This window comes from Phasianus colchicus, chromosome 2, assembly GCF_987193195.1.
Source record: "Phasianus colchicus chromosome 2, bPhaCol1.hap1.1, whole genome shotgun sequence".
NCBI lineage: Eukaryota > Metazoa > Chordata > Aves > Galliformes > Phasianidae > Phasianus > Phasianus colchicus.
The window spans coordinates 28829523-28850329 of NC_143437.1; the positions used below are offsets into that span (position 1 = coordinate 28829523).

A 20807-nucleotide genomic window follows, 5' to 3' on the forward strand; every position below is an offset into this window, starting at 1 on the left:
ACAAACCTTTTCATGAGTTGCATGGTAACAATGTTTTATAGTTTTGTAAACTATGTTTACAAAAAAGAACATATTGAATGTCAGGCTCGTTAACAAGCTTTAATGCAATCATGTTTCTAATAGGCACATAAACAAATTTGAGTTTTAAACCCCAGTAAACTTCGTTTTACAGGAAAAAAAGTTTTCTAATTTTCTAAATGTTTAGTTGTTATGATTTTACATATAGTCCATAGAAGTTACCTTTTGAAATACCCTAATGCCTAATATACAGCATTCCTTAGTTTGCAAGTGTAACTTGTTTTTGTTGTAGAAAGCTGGATTTTTTTTTTTTTTTTTAAGTTCTCTGACACTGTAACTGAAACATAGTTTATTCAGATGCAGCTTCAATTCAATTGATTTATTAGAATGTAAAAGATTAATCTAACATCAACAATACCATTCCATGCTTATCCAAGGAAAAAAATTAAAATTGTTTTCAAATATATAAAAGGCATGAAACTACTATTGTAGAATATAGGTGATGAACGAGTCTTTGAATTCTGACTGCCATCTCTTGTTTCTATGATAAATGATCTGCAGGATTGTTCGAGTTAGGAAAATTTTTCTGAAGCTCTTCATTTGCTCCAAGATTTTGCAAGAGGCTTTGTTTTCTAACAGGTTTCCCATTACACAGTCTGATTTATGTAGCTCTACGATACTGAATCAAACCAATTTATCTTCAGTTATAATCCACTGGTATAAATTCTTCCTAACTGGTTTGTATTATTTATTAAGAACTTGAAATGTTCCTGGTACTAAATAATAACACAAACAAAGGCTGAGATTGTAGAATTATAAATCATAGATTAAATCATATCAACTAAAAATTTACCACTTTTAACTGTCCAAATTATGGTAGGTGACACTCATGCATGTGAAGACAAATTAATGCTGGCTTTCCTTAAAATAAAAGTCTGTCAGTCAGTAGCTGAGGAGCTGCTTCACAAGGAGAATGGACAGCAGTTAATCTGAACTGTCAGCCAGCAGAAGTGTTTCCCCATTTGTGTCAAATTGCTTTAAAAATCACCTTTGATACAGAAATATATATGACTTAGTATGTTTTAGGTTAACTTAAAACTGCAACAAACAAGCAAACAAAACTGGCTAGTTTGTATTGAATCCTCTGAGAATCCATTCCCAGCTTATACTTCAGAAAGATGAAAGTTGTTTTTCAAACTACATATTAATTTCAGAAAATTCCACAGAACAGAAAAGATTTTAAGCTATTAACCAATTAAATTATTCAATTACCAATGATGATATTATGTATTAGTAGCATGTAGAACTGTAATGGTTCATGGAGTCAATGTTAGATATTTTCACTTACTCTAAATTACCATATTAAACAACTTCAAACAATTTATACTCTTTCTTCACTTGCCTCCAAGGGCCTACAGCGTTACTAAACTACTGACAAGTAATGCTGAACCAGCAAATATGCAATCTCTCATATCATTGCTCAACAGAAAAAATCCACTCAACACCACACAAAGTCATAAAGGCTCAAGACACAGTTTTCTATGTACAAGTAAAATTGATAATTTCCACTAATCTCCTTTTTGATGCAAATTAACCTGTTCCTTGCCTATAAACTCTAGATTAAAAAATGTCAGCCCTTCCCCCTTGTTTCTTAATGGAGAGATAGCAGACAGCCATTCTCAATCAGTTTCTCAAAGATTATGTCCATTACAATTTTTAAAAACTGCACTTTAAATGTGTAAAATAAAGTCTGTTCACATTACATGTATGTAATCATGTATGTATATGACATTATGTTGAATTATCTCATAGGTTATGAAGAAGTCAATGAATGCTTTCTGAAGTGATTTATCTACATCCCCTGTAGAGTGAATTAAACCAGTTCAGATTACTGCTGTCCTGTTTCAGACTTTACTTTTAAATGAAATACTTCAGCATTCAACAAATATTTTATTATGAACTACATTATTACAGTTGTCCATTATTTTAAAAGTTCTATTTCATTCACGCATGAACTATTAATCTCATGACTCAGTTCTAACTCGTTCTGCACTGGGCACTGAGAAAGAGGAGGTGCACAGTTCTTTCTGCATCTCAGTAAGAAAGACCTGACAACAAATAGTATGATAAGATAACTGCTTAAATAAGATAGAATAAGGAGAGGAATGTAGGCAATGAGTTCATCCCTTCATATTCAGGCTGCATTGAATGAACCAGAACGTATTTTCTCATGACATGCTGCACAGAGCAGAGCTGATCCTGCGTGTGGAAAGTTCTCCCTTCTGGCCTCTCGAGCTGTTACATTTATTATCATCTGCATAGTCTCCTTCTCTTGCTGAGGGAGTATCACTGTATTCTGCTAATTTTAATTGTAAATGTTATATATCCTCATATATAACTTATGTCATTGTGGTTCATTATTTTTAGACGTTTATCAAGTTTTTGAAATCTTCAGTTTTAAGCCTCAAAGACAGATATAAACATATGAAATGTATTTTTTAAACTGTCATTTGATTTCCAGAACTTTTAAATGTTTGTTCGTTAAACAAATTGATGAGATGCTATCAACAAACCAAAATAAACTTTAACATCAATACTTACTAGTAACAGGAATTTCATAGATGAAAGTATTTCTCATGTAAGACTCTCTTGCATTAACGGCAGCTCAGCTGATGTAAGAAATAGCCTGAGTTGTTAATGGCATAAAAAATGCTGCTCACATCCTACAGGTTTCCTAATCTGCTACAGATTCCATCCATTAGGCCAAATGGAAAAGATTCTTTGTTTATAAAAAAAACAAAATCTTTTCTTTGCCTTCTTCCAGTCATAATGGATAACTTAACAGAGCTGTTCCTACAAGATCCAAGTTAAGACTATGAAATTTAAGCATCTCATTAATTTACAGGAAGCTATATAAAATTCTGTCATCATATCATAGAGTAACTTTATAGCACAATAAAATAAATCATTTGATTGTCATTTTGGAACTTGTCATTTTCAGACAGTTTTAATAGATGCTTGTTAAGATGTAAAAATCTGTACTTCCATTTGGAAATCCTCCTAATAGCTAGAAGGCTATTGTATAGGAAGTTGTCAATGGCTTGAAGTTCCTACTGTTGTCTTTTTATTGTAATAATCTTCCAAGGCTTTTTGTCCAAGCTAATATCTTTGTTGTTTGGAAATTATTAGACAAACTATGTAGTATGATTAGAAGTTCTAGAACTATTCCAAATGTTCATATTAAAACAACACTACTTTTCTTTATTATAAGAAGAGGGAGATGACTCTTACAGTTCGATTTGAAGTTATTAAAATTAATCAAGACATGGTATTTTACTTTTCTTTATTATAAGAAGAGGGAGATGACTCTTACAGTTCGATTTGAAGTTATTAAAATTAATCAAGACATGGTATTTTAATTTAAAAAAATGTATGGGCTTTAGTATGTTATGCATGCACAGACAGCATTAAAGCAGACACAACTTCATCAAAATATTGATATGCAAGAGCAGAACTGTGCTTTCAGATTTATGCTTTCAGTTGAGGGAGCAGGTTTTATGACTGTGTTGGGGCTATCTTATCCTAGAGCACAAAGATATAGGGCTATAAACAGGCAGCGATCATGCTTGTAAAAACAATTGTTATGCCTACTAGAGAAACAGTGTGTCTATGTTTACTTGTATTTTTCTTTCTGAAAATAGTATGAGCACTGCAGCATGTTCAGATTATTTATGTATATCCACACCAATGTTTTGACCAAAGGATAAATAGCTTCTGTAACATTTAACAGCAATACTATGGAATACTGCTTGGCTGCATAATTTTGTTTCTGCAAGTTTTGTCAGGAAAAAAAAAGAGACAAACTCCAGATCAAAATCAAACCTTTATGTTTTTGAGGCAGCTTGGAGTAATAAATGTGCAAGAAATATCTAGAGATAAAAACTCAAGCCCTGTACTCCCTCTTGTGGTTAACCTCTAGGAACATGAAATACATATGTATTTATATACTTAAGTACACGCACATATAAACTGTTAGCTTCTTGTTTTTTGTGTTTCTTGATGATTGTTTTTACCACTTTTTTTTTTCTGTTAATACAGAAAAAAAATTTTTTAAAACTTCAAGAAGTTCTGTTTTCCTCCAGGTTGTGTCAGAACACATATCATTCATCCTTATAATTTGCACATACAACAATCAGAAAGACCAACACAACAGAAAGACAGTACAAGAGATATGACAATGGAAAAACTGACATAACAGAAAACTGTTATAAAGGAAGAAAAAAAGGACTACTCACCCATCTCTGAAAAGCTAAGCTCACAGTTAACTCCAAGGAACTAACTTCACGAAGCAGAAACCTCCAGAAAAAACACCCTTTCCTAGGGGCAGTCAGCCCTTAAATGGGGTCTAAGAGAGGTGCAGCCAGTCTCCACCCCTTCTGGTCAGACAGTTGAATTGCCTTCACCTGTGTGCCCAGGGCTGAGCCACTCCTTTCCCCAGGTGCTCAATCAGTGGTTCAGGCCATGACTCAGCAGTTACTGCACTTTTAACACCATCTTCACTCAGTGAGCTTTCCAAAGTCAGTAATGCAACTTCATGTCTTGTATTTTGAACACTATAGGCTGCACTAGCTTAGGAGACCCTAATGGGTACTCAGTAAAGCTAATTAAGTGTAACTCTCGCTTACTTGATTAGAAGAAAAATTTCTTATATAAAACAGTCTGTTTAGTAATTGAGAAAGAGTTTCAGTGATGGTAAGTAACTTTCCTAGAGCTTTTGCTATATCATAGAATCATTTGAGTTAGAAGGGTCCCTTAAAGGTCACATAGTCCCACTCCCCTGCAATGAACAGGGACACCTACAGCTAGATCAGGGTGCTCAAAGCTCGGCCCAGCCTAACCTCAAATGTCTCCAAGAAGAGAATATCTACTACATCTTTGTGATTAATGCCATTTCCATTTAGCTACCTTCTTCTGAATTATAAGGCTTGAAGAGGTACGCCTTACAAAATTTCTAGCTTCAGAGGAAATAAATGAAAACATCCTATTTTTATTTGTTTGCTTTTAATGAAGAAAAGAATCATTTACATTTTTAATTAGCAGCATTCGAAGAATGAGAAGAGAAATAGTCTTGAAAAAATGCAAATTACTAGAATCATATCAGCTACAGGTGTGATGGTCCTGAAATATCCTATATCTATTTTTTCACCATGATTATGTTATGTTTTATGCTTCATTAACACTTAATAACTGTGGTAATAGCAGACAGATGCCCTACTCATTTGTTTGTGATGATTCATCTAATATCTTATTCATGAGATTTCATTCTACCTTACAAAAAACAGTTCTGAAGTTTTCTCTAATAGGCACAGCTTTTATATTTTCTTTTTCCATGTGGATACTTATAATAAAGGCATAAAAAAGAGAAGGCAGAATAAAAATAAATACTTCCTTTAACTTATGTCTTGACCATTTGATATTTTCAGTGTTTTATTTTGTATTTTTAGATGTAACCTTCTAGTGCAATCAAAATGAAAATATAGAAGTAAGTTAACTGTGTAGTAATTCTATTTTTCTGTCCTTTTTATCTACCATGTAGGAAAGTGACAATAATGGAAGACCCTGACCAGAACATTCACCTGAAAAACCTCTCTCTTCAGCAAGCAAGGAATGAAGAGGAAGCCCTAAACTTGCTCTTCTTGGGAGACACTAACAGAATGATTGCTGAGGTAAGAACTGTTGCTATAAATCTTAATTAACAGCACAAGAATTATAGAATTTCTAAACATCTTCTCAAAAGATTCATATTTTAGAAGTCTTCAGAAATAAATGTGTAAATTCTTTCTTTGGGAGTGTATTTCTACAATGAAATTAAATAAGCATTTCTTTGATTATAGCTTTCACTTTGCTAAGATTGTTGTTTTCCTTACTGATTCTGAATGGTGGTCTTTGATTAAATAATTTGCTGTAACTAAAACAAGCAAAACAAAAATCTTATTTTTTCATTTATAAAGCATGGGTGGGTAGTGGAAATGCTAACTGACGGCTGTAACCAGTGATTGAGCACCTGATGGGAAGGCAGGGACAACCCAGGGAAGCTCAGGTGCATGCAGTGCCTCTGAGTGACTGGAAGGAGTGGGTCCAGACTCCACCCCTTCCCAGACATCATTTAAGAGTTGGCTGTGGAGGTAAGGTGTCTTGCTGGAGATCCCTGTATGGGGAAGGGTAAGCAGCTTCTTTCCTTAAATTTCTGCGCCTATGGCTGTCCTGTTTGAGCAAGCCCTTGTTTGCTGTAGCCTAGGACCTTAACGCACTGTTTTCATTTACTGTATGAACTGTAGTGCAGCTAATTGCACTTTAGAATCTGCTGCTTTTTTTTTTTTCTTTCCTTCTCTGACTAAAGAGGTATGTGGTAAACTGGTGAGGAGGAAGAATTTTAAAGTGCGGGGTTGAGTCAGTACCTCTTTGTCCTTGCTGGCTACTAGTTTGTACAGTGATGTAGGTGAAGATGTATTTGAATACAAATTAGGAGTGGTGCTAGGTTCTTTTTTTTTTTTTCTTCAGGTGTCTGGAAACATGTGGATACTGCTGATAGAAAATGTAAATGATGTTTTGGCTTAGCAAATATTATGCTGTTTACACCTTTCTTGCAGTTTAATTTTTTTTTACTCTTATTAACTATGTACAGTAAAATTATCTTTGGTGCTGTTTAATTTAGGCCGGTAACAAAATGTTTAGCAGCACACTGAGAGAGTACTTTCTTGGAATAACTATCACTTATTGCAACATTATGCACTATATTTTGTGTAAGTGCTAACATGATTAAAAAAAGTCTATTTAGATTTATTTAGATGGATTTCATTGTAGAGGTTTTACTAAGGTAGTTATCTTACTGTTGCTTTGTGAGAGGCATGTTTTGATTCAGTTCAGAGAGTTTTCTGAGTGGTGCTTCTCCCTCAATGCTACGAAGCTTACCACTTGTTATCTTTTGGCCTTTCTGACTTTAGGTGAAGGGAATAATTTGTTATATGACTTAATGGAGTGAGTGTTTTCAGAACTTAGGGATTAATTATGTGATTTACAATATGGCTTATGACATCAACCACAAGTTCTCTAGAGATTCACATTTTTAAACCTTAAGAGAATTGTGATAACACTTCCTGACCTCAGAAAAAATGAAAGTTCTATTTAAGTAAACTTTAAAAGATACAAGATGAGTTAACTTAAATAGAGAAGTAAATAAATGAAAAACTGCTTTATCTATCACTTTTTAATGGTGAGGAATTCAGGACTAAAATAACTGTCATGGATTGAATAAGAAATCTGTGGCAGAATAGCAGTCTCTAAAATTGTGGTCTAATACCTTAGCCCTGAGATAATCCTTATTTGAAAAGTTGTGGTACTGTTTTGAAAATAAGAATGATTACTTGGGGCTTTATGGCTGCATTTTTGCCCTTGTAATAACAAGAAGTAGTGTTAAAAATTATTAAGATATTCTGTAGGTGACATTTATTCGTTAAATATCTGAACCCAAGAGAAAATTTAAAAGAGGATACTTCTTACCCATGCAAATCATGTAGGCAGTAAGAGGGGCGGGAAAAATATTAGTCTGCTCTAATCAGTGCAGAGTTGATTTTTATAGCCTAGTATGAGACCAATAGTTTGTTCCAATTTAGATGTGTGCTATGAGCTATGGAAGTGAAAAAAGAAAAAAGGAAAAAAAAAAAAAAACCTGAATGCATAAACACTTAAAATAAAAATCTGAATAGGAAATTTTTCTCTTATATTTTGCTAGGGGAAAATAGGAAGAGAGCAATCTCAGAAAACTGATTATTGTGTTGGCTGCTCTTTCAACTGAATAAACTTGATTGTTCTTTCATTTGATTACTACAAAGTACAGTCTCTTGTAATGTTTGAAGGCATAAGGATCTCAGAAATAATTTAGTGGAAAAATATGGATTTATTTATATTTACATTTTTAAGTCAACTGTATGATTTAGATAGCTCAGATACAAACAAACAAGGGATTCCAAAAGGCAATTTGCATATATGACTCTGATGTATATACAGTAGCAAAAGCATCATAAAAAGTTCAGTTGGTTTTCATTAATGTTCACAGTCATTTTATTTTTGTATATATACTATTAATATGCCTTCAGTTTAAATGTTCTTTTCTAATATCTTGAAACTGAAAGCTCTTGTTATCACTATCCTTTGGAGTAATATGCACTGTGTGATTTAATTATTTCTTAGTTCTTTTTGGTATTTCCTTTAAAACAGCAGAATAAGGTAGAGACAGTAGCCTTCCAGGGGCACATATCAATTTCAAAACTAAAATCTTTTTGTGAGATTGATGCTTTTGAATACTACAGTAGTGGATAGGTTTAGTGGTGGTGGTTTTTTTTTTTTCTCTAATGAAGAATCGCTTTATTTTATTGTGGAAGGAAATGTTTTTACTCCATGGTTTTGCAACTATAATACTCCATTGTTTAAATTTGGAAGACAGTGTATACTGCACAGTATTTGTTCCATCATTTAATACATTTAAAGTACTCACGGGAGTAGCAGTAAGTTTTTGGCAATGTCTAAGTATGTTTTTTCAAGAAAGAAGGAAATTTTAAAACATTTAAGGATAGTTATGGGGACTGACTTGTGACCTGTGAATTGGACTCATTTCTTTTATTTTTACTGTCCATTAGTGTTCTCAGAAGTATATTTAGGGAGCCACTGGTAGTGTTTGAATTCATTGCTTTCTAGAGGAAATATGAAAAACAGGACTTGAACATGTGGACATACCAGATTTAGTGACACTTGCTAAGAAAGTGTGTTATCCAAGTTAGAGCTTCATTCTATAATGAATTAGAATTTCCTGCTTTCCAAGATTGCTCATTGGTATCAGTTGCTAAGTTATTTCTACTCTTACAAACCTGCTGTATAGCAACATCAGCAGCAAATGGCATCACCGTTTCAGCACAGGTGCTTTCATTTCAGTGTGTGGTAAAGCAATTACTGTGTCATATTGCTTTGAGTAGCCCTTAAAATGCTCTAGAATTCATATGGATAAAAGGCATTGTATAATGTAAATAATATTCTCACTGGGAAATAATTACTTAAAGCTACCTCAGTGCTCTAAATGCTCTAAATTGCACTTGTTGCAATTATGCAACAATAAGGCATAGAGCGTTGGTTTTCAAAATCAGGAAAGTCAGATAACGTTTATATATATATATATATATATATATATATATATATATATATATATATATTTTCATAGCAATGAATTTGCAATTGTAACTGTGACAAGCGTACCTAGATAATACCAAAAATCCTCTTCACTTGAGCTGTAACAATCAAAGGGAACTAAAGAAGTGCTAAGATCTCAATCATCTACCAAATATGAAGGCAGGAACTTAATATTCTTGAATTTACAAATTCTTCCATTTAATATGGTTGTGTAGAGATCTGAAGAGTTAGACAGATATACTTGTTGCTTTCCAACACAAGACTCTCTGCTCCTTTCACCTTGCAATCTGTACTTGTTTATGAACTATTAGAATATTTTAAGGATGAATTTCAGCCAGAAAGACAGGTAGCATTAAGCTGCTTTATTATCAACCTTGTCATACACAGCAGCTATTTTCTTGCCATCTGAACTGTAGAAGGACTAAATCTGTCAGAATTCCTTTATTCAGTAATCCATTTGATAGTATCTAGAGACCAGAGAAGGTCTGTTTGATATCTGCTTTGGATGCTCTCGGTGTTTTCTACTAGCCCTTGTTCAAAAACTTGATAATGAAAAAGAGGAAAAATAAAAACTAGTACCTTTCCACTGAGACGTTCTCTCAAGAAAATGGGACTATTCCCATAAACAGAGGAATCAGCCTTCTTTCATTTGTTCATTGGTTATTCGCTAATTCTCTCATACAAGAAAATCATATTCTTTTCAATGTCTAAACAGTTTGATTCAAAGAAGAAAAGATTCCACTGAAGCAGTGTTAAGCAGCCAAGCTGAGATAGTTTGTGATATGAGCTGAATGACTGCATTTAATGCCTGTGAACTGCAGTCTCAGCTGTCTTGAACTCTTCTGCATTTTTCTCCAAGAGTATTTGGCAGCCATAATCAATACATTCTTCCAGATTGTAGCAGCTTATGTAGGTCTAATACTTGTTTTCATAGTCTTTCATGTATCTTTTCAATTTAAGAAACTTCTCCTTCTTAGGGACTCAGTCATTAAGAACCTTAATGAGGCCAGTAGCTTCCAGTTTCTTACTATTCACTGTACTAAAAACACTTGTAATACTAGCTTCAGCAAAGAAAAGATTGGGAAATGCATTGTTTCTTGTAAGATAGATAACAACTGAAGTAAGGTGGATTACTTGGTCTGCAACAATTTCTGGACATTTCATGAGATATTACTGGTTGACAGAAACATCCAAATTGGATGCTTCTTGCAGTTTGGTTGCACACGAGGTTTTCATTTAATTAGAAACCACTTTCTTGTAACTGCTGTATGAACAGTTGTAATGTATGGTAGTTATATGACTTAAAACATTTTATTTAATTTCAGCAGACCCAGGTATGCCCTGATCTTGTTGAAAAGTCAACTAGATTGCACATCCTGGAAATCTGGCTTGTATACATTTTCCATCATCAAACCAAACAATGTTGCTTTATGAAAATGTGATCTTGAAAGATAGGTTACTGAATTCCTCTTTTACCATGCCGCAAACAGGCAGCAACGGTTGACCTGATTTTAATTCCTTTGTATTTTTCATGGATGTCACAAAGAATCTGAAGTCTGCTTATGTGGTTTATGATGTCACAGAATTCATGGAAAAAATTATTTCTTTAAAAGTAACTGCAGCTCATCTGTTATTCTATATATAGCCTTCACAATAGCAACCATCTGCTGGAAACCAGTCCATTCCCCTCTTCTTTTTTTCCCTTCATCACATCAAATTAGCATGAGTATGATTTCATATACATATGTTTGGAATACTGCTAACAAAGCCAAAATGAACTCCAAAAGCCACTGAAGGAACCTTGTAGTAAATTCTGAGACACTGTTTAGGAGATTTTGTTTGGCTTTGTTTTCTATTTTCAAATTTCCTAAACAGCTGAATCATGATAGTCAGAAATTGCATATGACTGTAAAAATACTTAAAAATGTGATCTTAATTTTGGACTGAAAACATTGACATTTTTGTTGCTTTGTGCTTTTCATGTACTCTTAAAGTAAAAGAGGTATTCAGTAAAATATTGTTTCCTTCAAGATTACACTGTGATAAAGCAACAGTGTTTGATACTGGAAAGTATATGCAAGAGAGATTTTTGAGGACATGCAGCCCAATCTCCTTATTGACATGCTCAGGGCACATCTGTGTCTGCTGAAACTGAATAAACTGTTGTCTGCTTAAATTTGTATTGCCTTATGCTTCCTGCAAGGGTTCTTTATGGTTCCATTATATGAGAACAGCAATGTGGAGATATACGTTTTTACAGTTTGTTTCTATCAGTGTATTGATTAAAGCATAGTACTACTCTGAAGAAGGACTGCACTGAAATAATAGTTTAGAATTCTAGGCAATTACTTCCTAATCAGCTTCATTCATTTTACATTAAAAAAAAAAAAAAAAAAGAAGAAGAAAACAATGGGGTATCTGATAACCAATCCAGCATAACCTATTTTTAACATGAAAAATCAAGTTGTGTTTTGCCGTAGACAATAAATTCCTAATAGTGCAGATCTTGTACTGAGCTAATATTTGGAATTCTGAAACTTGGTGTCCAGAGATCTTTAACCCCAACAGAGGCAAACGATGTTAAGAAAAGGACGAAAACAACTATTACTAAAAGTATATATTGAAATAGATGAGTTTTTACTGCACAGTGAAACTGAAGAATGCTTGTTCTGAAGTATGATCTTCTGTTTCTGGAATACATTTAGTGGCTTTTTCTCATCTCTTGTGTTTCCAAAGCTAGACTCATACTGATATTTAGTCTGGCTTACACTTGTTTGCAATACAGTGTGACTCATGCAATGACTGTAGTGAAGAATGTCCTTAAATTTTAATTATCTTGAGATTTCAGAGCTGGAAAAATAGAATATCCAATCCTGCTTTGCAGAGTTGCAAATAGTAAAATCATAGCTCTCATAGTAAAATAAATAAATCAGAATTGTTGTATAGACTGTATTTTAGTTATTCTTAGGAGAGCTTTCTTGCTTCTCAAACTTCAAGGACCTATAACTTTCCCTGAACCTGCTATTTTTATTTTTCCCATGCCACCACTTGTTGCCCCTTCATTTGTTTGGCTTTGTCCCTGAAGGCATCGTATCATGTAGCTGCATTCTAGTGCGCTATACAGGTTTATGAAATGATCCTTAGAAATCTGAAAGTAGAGCCAGTGGTTTGCCTTTATTATTCCGAAATTTCTTATCTGCAGTTACTAAATGATCAAAACTTTTCTTGCTCTGAGTTTCATCCTTCTAGGAAATACAGCTAAGGCTGTAGTTTTATTACAGATGTTTAAGCTTACAGCACTGGTAAAATTATTCCTGGTCATACTTGTTCATGTGCTCTGTGCTGCCATTTTCAATTATTCTTGTGGAAGTGCTATGTACATCTGCACTCTGATTGCTACAAGAAACTGATTCAGGTGGTTTACTATATAAATATATATTTGAAGGTTGAACTTGATGGACTCTAAAGGTTCCTTCCAGCCCTTATAGTTCTGTGATTCTTTAATACGTATATTCAAAGCTAAACCTTTTGTGAAAATTCAGTCATGACATGTAAACTTGTGAGCTGGCCAAGTTAATTTTTTTGAAAAAATAATGAAAATTTTAATCTAAATTTTACAGAAAATTCTATTCTTAGCTATGCTGATAACTAGCAAAATGTTAAAAATGAACTAGTTTTGGTAATGAGATTGAAAACCAGAAGCCAGGTTTTGTGCAAAGCTATTGAATATGAAAAAGGGGTTGTCTGCTTGGAAGGAATATAGAAGTGAAGTCAGCGTGCGCAGATACAACCAGGAAAGCTAAGACTTGCGTGGAATCAAATCTAGCAAGGGTGATCAAGGACAACTCAAAGCTGGTCTTCATGTCAAGAGCAAAAAGAAGACTATGGAAAATGCTAATTTATGAATAGTAGGGAATTTTCATAATCCTGACTGATTTATAGAAAGGAGTTTTAACAAACAAGCTCAACTGTTTTCTGTATCTCTCCAGATGTGTTCATTATGCATTTTAGCTTTCAAAGAATATTTAACATTCAAACCTGTTTAAATGTAAGAAAATAGAACAAGAAGGAGGGGAGGGAAGAGAAATTCACAATAATATCAGGACAAAAGGTAACCTGTTGGTGATCAGGAATTGTTAAGCTGCTCTCTGATCTATATGCCCTTTACTAGTAGTATTCCTTAATACAGTGAGGCCAGCTGCTTTGCTGATGTCTTCAGTGTTACAATATCTCAGAAGAAACAGAAACATAACTGCTCGTTTGCAGTGCAATCTGTATCAACTAAAATTATCCAAGCACTTGACTGGAAAGTGAGTGGGTAAATCCTCCTGCGTTCTTCTTGCATGCTTTTTATAGGTGAAGTAGCTCATAAATTAGAGAATTATAATTTTCTAATTTTAAAGGTATGAAAAGCAAAATGGATATATTAAATAAGTATTAAATACTCTCAATTTTCTTTTGTTGTAGACCCCAATGAACCAAGCCTCAACTCGATCTCACTGCATTTTCACTGTTCACATCTCTAGCAAGGAACCTGGATCTCCAACTATCCGGCATTCTAAGTTGCACTTAGTAGACCTTGCAGGATCAGAGCGTGTTGCAAAGACTGGAGTTGGAGGTCATTTATTGACAGAAGCCAAATATATCAACTTATCATTACATTATTTAGAGCAGGTGAAGTTCAAGCAGCATGAAGCTGTTTTCTTTTACTACAATCCCAGTGAACAATGTTCACTGTGTTTTTAATATTGGTTTCCATGTTCAGCTGATCAAGACTGTGTATTTGCTACGGTTTTTAAAAATGTTTGAGTTGATCATTCCTCATCTGAAATAAAATTTTCATTTATCTAAATCTTAGTAACTGAAACAGAGGACTGCATTAGCTGTACAGGTAAGAATAGGGACTCTTGAGCATAACATGCATAACATATAATAACCATAACATGTAATAACCAATGGTAAGTCTCAGATCTTATTTTTTGCTTAATGCTTTTACTAATTTTTTCAGTGAAGCTAAGTTATATGTGAGTGACTGTAACTGCTCCCTGCTGTTATACTTCATTAAAGGTGCAATTTTACAAAAAGTGATGCTATATCTGATAGCTTTCAGGTTTAGCAGATTAATGAGGTCTTAAGGTAGTTTATTTCACTCAGCTGAAATGAAACTCTCTGCCCTAAACTGTGATTTAAATAATCATATTACAGTCCTGGTTCAGTAATGTTATTAAGGTCTCTTAAGGTCAGACCTTAGTATTAAAAATAATAATAATCTTTCTATAACACAAGGATAATGAAAGTCCTTTTAAATCATGTCAGAATAAGCCAATTATTTGGTTATCACATCATGCTGGCTGTTAGATTCAGGTCAGTTCAGATGCTGGATAATGTATGCTGGTCTCTGTCACTTGGTTAAAGAACATAATTTCCTTATCCTTTATATTTGTCCACCGTTCTTTTACAGATTTCTTGACTGGATTGTGAAATTGATTTAGTGCTTTAGGTGAGGTTTTACCTAAGGGACTTAATGCCATCATCTCCTGAGTTATGGGACTCTTGCATATGACAGATGCTTCAGCATCATGAGAGATAGCTATGTAGCTTTTCAGGACAGTGTAGGAAAGCTCAAATTCTTTCTGCACTTCAGGCTTTCTGCATGAACTTTAGCAAAAATTGAATTTCTTTGTGACATAGTTGCCATTATTAACAGAAATAAGATATCTTCCCTCTGACTCTTATTCTATCTTGCCAATTTGGATTGTAATCTCTGTACGGCAGAATCTGGGAGTGTACTTATTAATTTATACTCTATATTAGTATAAGTTAATGCAATATATTATGTGTTAGTTTGCAATGTTGCTTACTGTGTAAGATAAATATCTTTCCATCTAATGAGTTGTAGTACGCAAGATTTTAAAATACGGATTCAGGAAACTGTATTCAAATTCCTTTATGTGATAATATTTTTCATGTTATCATTGACTACTCTGAAGACTGCTGGCATAAGATTTATAGTAATAAGAAATTTTAACTTTTTGAAGACTTCTAAGATAAAGGAACCAACAAAAATATCAGTACTAAATTTTGTAAAGAAACATTTTTTTGTTGTTGTTGTATTAAAAAAGATGTATGCAGCTATAACGTTTACTGAAGGAAAACCAACTCCAAGCCATTTAGAATAGTTTGCACACCTCATGTAACTACAGGTTTGTTTTTTTTTAAGTACAGTGCTTGGGCAGCACAAATCTTTTATCCCATGATCTGTTGAAATATAATCTAGCTTTTTATTTAATGATAATTAGGTCCCATAGTGTAGAAAGCTGAGAATAGAAGCTGAGGATGTTAGGTGTATCATTTCCTTTTTAGCCAAGACGCATATGCCAAACAGTGGTTTTTTCTCTGTTGGTACACAGTAGTAGTGCACTCTTTTAATAGTGTATGCACTTTGCAAGACATTTTCTTGGAAATTGGTGAATTGATCTCTAAGAACTGCGTGCTTTAAGATTGTGTCATTTAAAAGTGTGCTTCAGCCAATGTTAGGGAAGTTTTTACGTGAATACTATTCATATTTTATTTTATTACTATGCTATGAAAAAGGTATTTTCAGTAAGTACATCTTAGGCAAGTCTGTTATTTTTGTTATCATGCTCAGTTTCCACACTGCTGAGTGACTGTAAAGCTAGGATGTAATAATAGTAACCATATTTGGTTTTTAGGTTCAGTGCCTACAGAGATGCAGACACAATGAAGCTGAAATGAAAGTTATACCAATAAAATCAGAGGTTTTTCAGCTAATTGGGTGCATAGCTGTAACTTTTATTGTATTAGAAGTTTCAGTTGCTAAACGCATTGTTTTTTCTGTTCTTACGTCAGTTATTGATAGGTAAATATAAATGCTATTTCTATTATTGTTCCAGGTAATAATTGCACTTGCAGAGAAAAACCGATCCCACATTCCCTATCGAAACTCTATGATGACTTCAGTGCTAAGGGACAGTCTGGGGGGAAACTGCATGACCACAATGATTGCAACACTCTCTTTAGACAAAAGAAACATAGAGGTTTGTATGTTATTTCTATATATTTTCAAAAAAAAAAAAAGTTTTCAGTTAAAAGTCAAAAGATTAGGATCTTTTCTTATTACAGTTTGTAATTCAAGTACATAGACTTTCATTCTCATCCTTATAAAAGAGAAGTTTAACATTATATCTACATTACTACAAAATTACTTTGATTCTGTGATACAATTTTGTACCCATAGTGACATTCTTCTAATGCTTGATTTTTAATTTGTAAATTCTTACGTTTATCCTTACAACAGCACACTGGCAAGTCTCGGAAAACTTTATCATACAGCTGATTAAACATGACTGTAAACTCTGGCTAATGGAGGTCAATTTTTTGTTTTTTATTCATTAGGGATGTACATTTTCTATTGTGTTCTGGCATGTAAGTATTAGCTGATCTCAAAGGGGAGGGAACAATATTTAAGGCTCCAGTTTCAGTCCATGCACTGGACGTGAATACCCATGCACACAAAAATAACTTAGTTCAATAAGGTCATCAGCAGTCTGCTATAGTTGCATGGTGTCAAGATAACCAAGATTTTTCTTTTTCTAGGAATCTATATCAACTTGCAGATTTGCACAACGAGTTGCTCTTATCAAAAATGAAGCAGTTCTTAATGAAGAAATTGACCCTAAATTGGTGAGAAACGTTTAGGGGAAGAGGGAAGGAGACTGCTTGGTTTTAATTTTAATGATCAATACTAATCACATGGGTTTTTGTTGCAAGTTTCAGTCTTTTATTTAAAACAACCACTATTCTTAGTTTTCCTTTTGGAGATGATTATAATTAAACTAACATAAAACCCCTAAAGGCTTTTTGAATGGTGACATCCATTACTATCTTTTTATTGCTTCATCTAGCTTTGTAGTTTCTAAATCATAGCCACACATAATTGGATGTCCCTAGAATTCTTTAAAAATATACCAAAATTACTTGTCACTTGGTGATGGTATTTTTTTTCCTCTCCTTTATTTTAATTACATACATGTTTCCTTGGATTAAAGACTTTAATGTGTTAATTATTTTCCCAATAGCGTTTTCCTATGTAATCAGCCACTAAAATTGTCATAAAGTATTGTTTGTTTCAGTTAACTGAAGACAGCTAGCAATAGAGGTATGAACATACAGGGCTGTACACTGTAGATGCCCTTCTATTTTCTCATTTGAGGTTTGTGGCAGTTAATTTCAAACTTTTAGCAGCACTGGTGTTCATTTAGGGGTTAGTCTGTGACAATACCATTGTGTCAGCTATGCTTCTAACCTAGCTTTGTGCTTAGTTTCTGTGGCAGTTTGGAAGCAGCTGATTTTCTGTATCTCATGTCTAGGTGACTCAGGTGACTTTAATACCATGCTACACCAATTGAATTGGTCTGATGTCAGTGTTTCTCCAAATAAATTCTTCCTATTAGTTGGTCTTGAAATTTAAATAGTACCTAGAAAGCAAGAACAATTTATTCTCCAGACCATTTTCTCTCCTTTGCTTTACCTTTCTCAAGCACATCGTAGCCTTTCTTATTAGTTTTTCATTGTTTACAAAATCAATAGGATGAATTTTACTGAACATAGAACTGCTTCTCACTTTTCTCTATTTGTCATTGTCTATAAATAACTTTAAAAAAAAAAAAAGTAGTTGAAGAAAATATGTTCTTCCCAGAAGATAAATTTTGTGAAGTCATTTGAATTTAAGGTTTTACTTCAATACGTGGTTCAAGAACGAACAATTCTAAATGTAATGCCTATGTTACAATTTTTTTTTTTAGTAATGATAGTGCATTAGGGAGAAAATATACCACCATTAGCACAATTATATTTTTGTAATGAGGAAAACAGTAAGACTGATTTCAATCAAGTCTGGATGTGTTACCATTCTGGTAACACTTTTTTGATATCTTTGAACTTTTAATGTACTTTCTAATATTTTAGGTTTTGTTTTTTAGGAAGTATTTGGAATGGATGCAATTAATATAGGTTTGATGTTATAATACATCTTTATGAAATTTACTCTATAGATGATTGATGGTTCTTGTAGCTGATTCTGTAAATAACTTTTTTTTCTCTCATGCTTTAAATTATTTGTAGCTGCTCCATATTAAGCACTTTTGAAATTAGGGTACTCGGTCTTCAGAATATGTTTAGCACATTGTTTAGTGTTGAAGTAAATGGGACGTCTCTGACATAGCAAGCAGCATGACGTATGATCTGGCATGGTGGATTTTGACCATCCTAAAACATGATGAAGGGCAATACACCTTGGTGCAAGCAATCCAGTGATTTGTTGATCATAGTTTCCTAACAAATATAAAGTTAAGAAAGGCAAAGCACAGCTGAATGTAAAACCAGCAAGAAATGCAAAGAGCAAGTAGGTCTTGTATAAATCAATTGACATCAGTGGAGCTCAATAGAGCTGAAATCATGCTGCAGAGCAGAATAAAGGAATCTTGTTACTGGCTACATCTCCTAATAGGTGACAGTATAGATAAGACAAAGCAAGAATTTGAATTATACACTATGATGAGCCAACAGGCAATGGACACATTGAAACTAAATTTTAATTACACATTTGGGAAAAAATAGGGATTATGTAACATGTTTGTCATATGGGTGGTTAAATATTTAGTTAGGTTCTCCAAGGAGACTCTGGAATTCCAATCCTTAGAGGTAATGAAAATGCTAATGAATGTGGCCCTGCCATCCCTGTGGAGCAATGTGTCATATTTAGCCCTGTTTTGAGCTAGGATTCAACTAGCAGCCTTTGTGTATACCATGATTATGTGGCTTTAACTACATGACAACTATTTTATCTTGCTTTTTGGCTATCAAAAATAAAAATTCTGCATTAAAAAAATGTTTGTAACAAGATTATTCTGTGAAAGTTTAGCTGTGGAATCATCTCTAGAGTTTTTTTTAGTATCATTCTTAATTGGTTATTTAAAACTTTCTAAGTACTTTTTTCAGAATATGCTTTTGTTTTCACAGATTTCATAATAGAATTGTAAAACAGGAAGTCTACAGTTAAATCATTCATAGAACCCTTCTGTAGTTGAGGTCTATAGAAATAAGGCAAGCTGGAACATTTTATGTATTAAAAAGCTAAGAATCGCACAGGTACAGTTCCTCCTTGAGTTTGCTCAAGGATTTAGAAAGGGCAGGGAAGGACAGAGGAAGTAATTTATATTGATAAAGCATAAAGCATTGCCGCATAAAAAAATAAAGCTTTTTCTTTTAGTATGTATAACAAAAATTTGCTTTATTTTCTTTTTAATATTTGGTTAGTCTTTTGAAGTATTTTATACTTCTAGCTTTCTCTATATTGAAGATGTATTAAAGCTTTTTCATTAAAGACTATATTTATAAGACTTAGATTTGATGTAATTTTCAGCATTATGTGGAAAAAAAATATTTTTCTCTTAAGTATTGAATACATTTACTAAGGATTGGTCAATTCAGCATGCTATGGCAGATAATGATATGCTATTGGATCATCTGGGTTGCATGATGTATGCCGAGGATGTTTCTGATAAGAGATCTGTGAGAGAGGGTATACTTGTCATTCCAAAGCTGTATATATGGACATAATGAAGAACTATATATGGATTTCAGCATTCTCTTTCTGTGACAGAGGTGTAAGATGAAAAATAAGTTCAGGGTTTGTTTAACTGTGCTTTCCAAGCACATGAGAGTAACAACAACAACAAACAAACAGGGCAACAAGCATATCTTTCCTTTGTGTCTGTCTTTTCTTTCTTTGCTTTATAATAGCTAATAATGAAAAACTGTCCTTTCATAGCCACAGAAGCCTTTGATTGAGTTGGAACACATGCAGGCTCCTGACCATTTACTACATCCTGTAGAGCTATATTCTGCAAGTTTAGTATGTCTTGCTCTGCTGGATCATTTAGCAAGTAAAGCAGGAGTGGACTCAGGAGGATTACAAATCCAACCCCTCTTGTGGAAAAGGCAGGAGAACATAGATACCTAGGTTTTATGTGGCTATGTGCTCACTGTGGAATTGGCTGCCCACCTTAACTACCTGTAGTGTATTCCCAGGGATCTTGTCCGAATGTCTGCTCTTGCAGGACTGTAGAGCTGATTGCCCAGGACAGTGTCCAGAAGTCTTTTGACTATCTATGCACTCATATCCATCTAAAAAATTTATTGGACTTCTGACACATTTGAGCCATTGTAAGGTAATGCATCCTTAAAATAAGCAGTCTTCAAGTAACCAAAAACTTGTTCATTCATATTTTAGGCTTGCATATTGTTTCTGTTTTGTAAAATGACTTTAGAATGGTGATATTTCCAAAATACACTTTCATACATTTTTCTTTCCAAAAGTGCAGTCTCCAGTAATCAGCTATTCAAACTTAAAGATCTTTTGCAGTTCATGCCACTTCTGCCATTGCTATTATTCATAATTCCATTCTCATTATGTTGATTTATAATATTCTTTAGTTGATACTTTGTATAGATAAAGCATGCTTTAA

General features: G+C 33.6%; 1 protein-coding gene across 4 annotated transcripts in view; it reads left to right on the plus strand.

The window, feature by feature from the left end:
- The window catches only part of KIF6 (kinesin family member 6), a 141187-nt gene that overhangs the window by 18163 nt on the left and 102217 nt on the right, over positions 1 to 20807 (plus strand). For 3 of the 4 annotated variants that reach the window (XM_090135206.1, XM_031594268.2, XM_090135204.1), the window contains exons 6-9: positions 5615 to 5744; positions 13726 to 13932; positions 16173 to 16316; positions 16876 to 16962. In XM_090135206.1, coding sequence (XP_089991332.1) covers positions 5615 to 5744; positions 13726 to 13932; positions 16173 to 16316; positions 16876 to 16962 — 568 coding nt within the window. The remainder of the gene's footprint in view (positions 1 to 5614; positions 5745 to 13725; positions 13933 to 16172; positions 16317 to 16875; positions 16963 to 20807) is intronic. The other variant, XM_090135205.1, reaches the window with a different exon arrangement.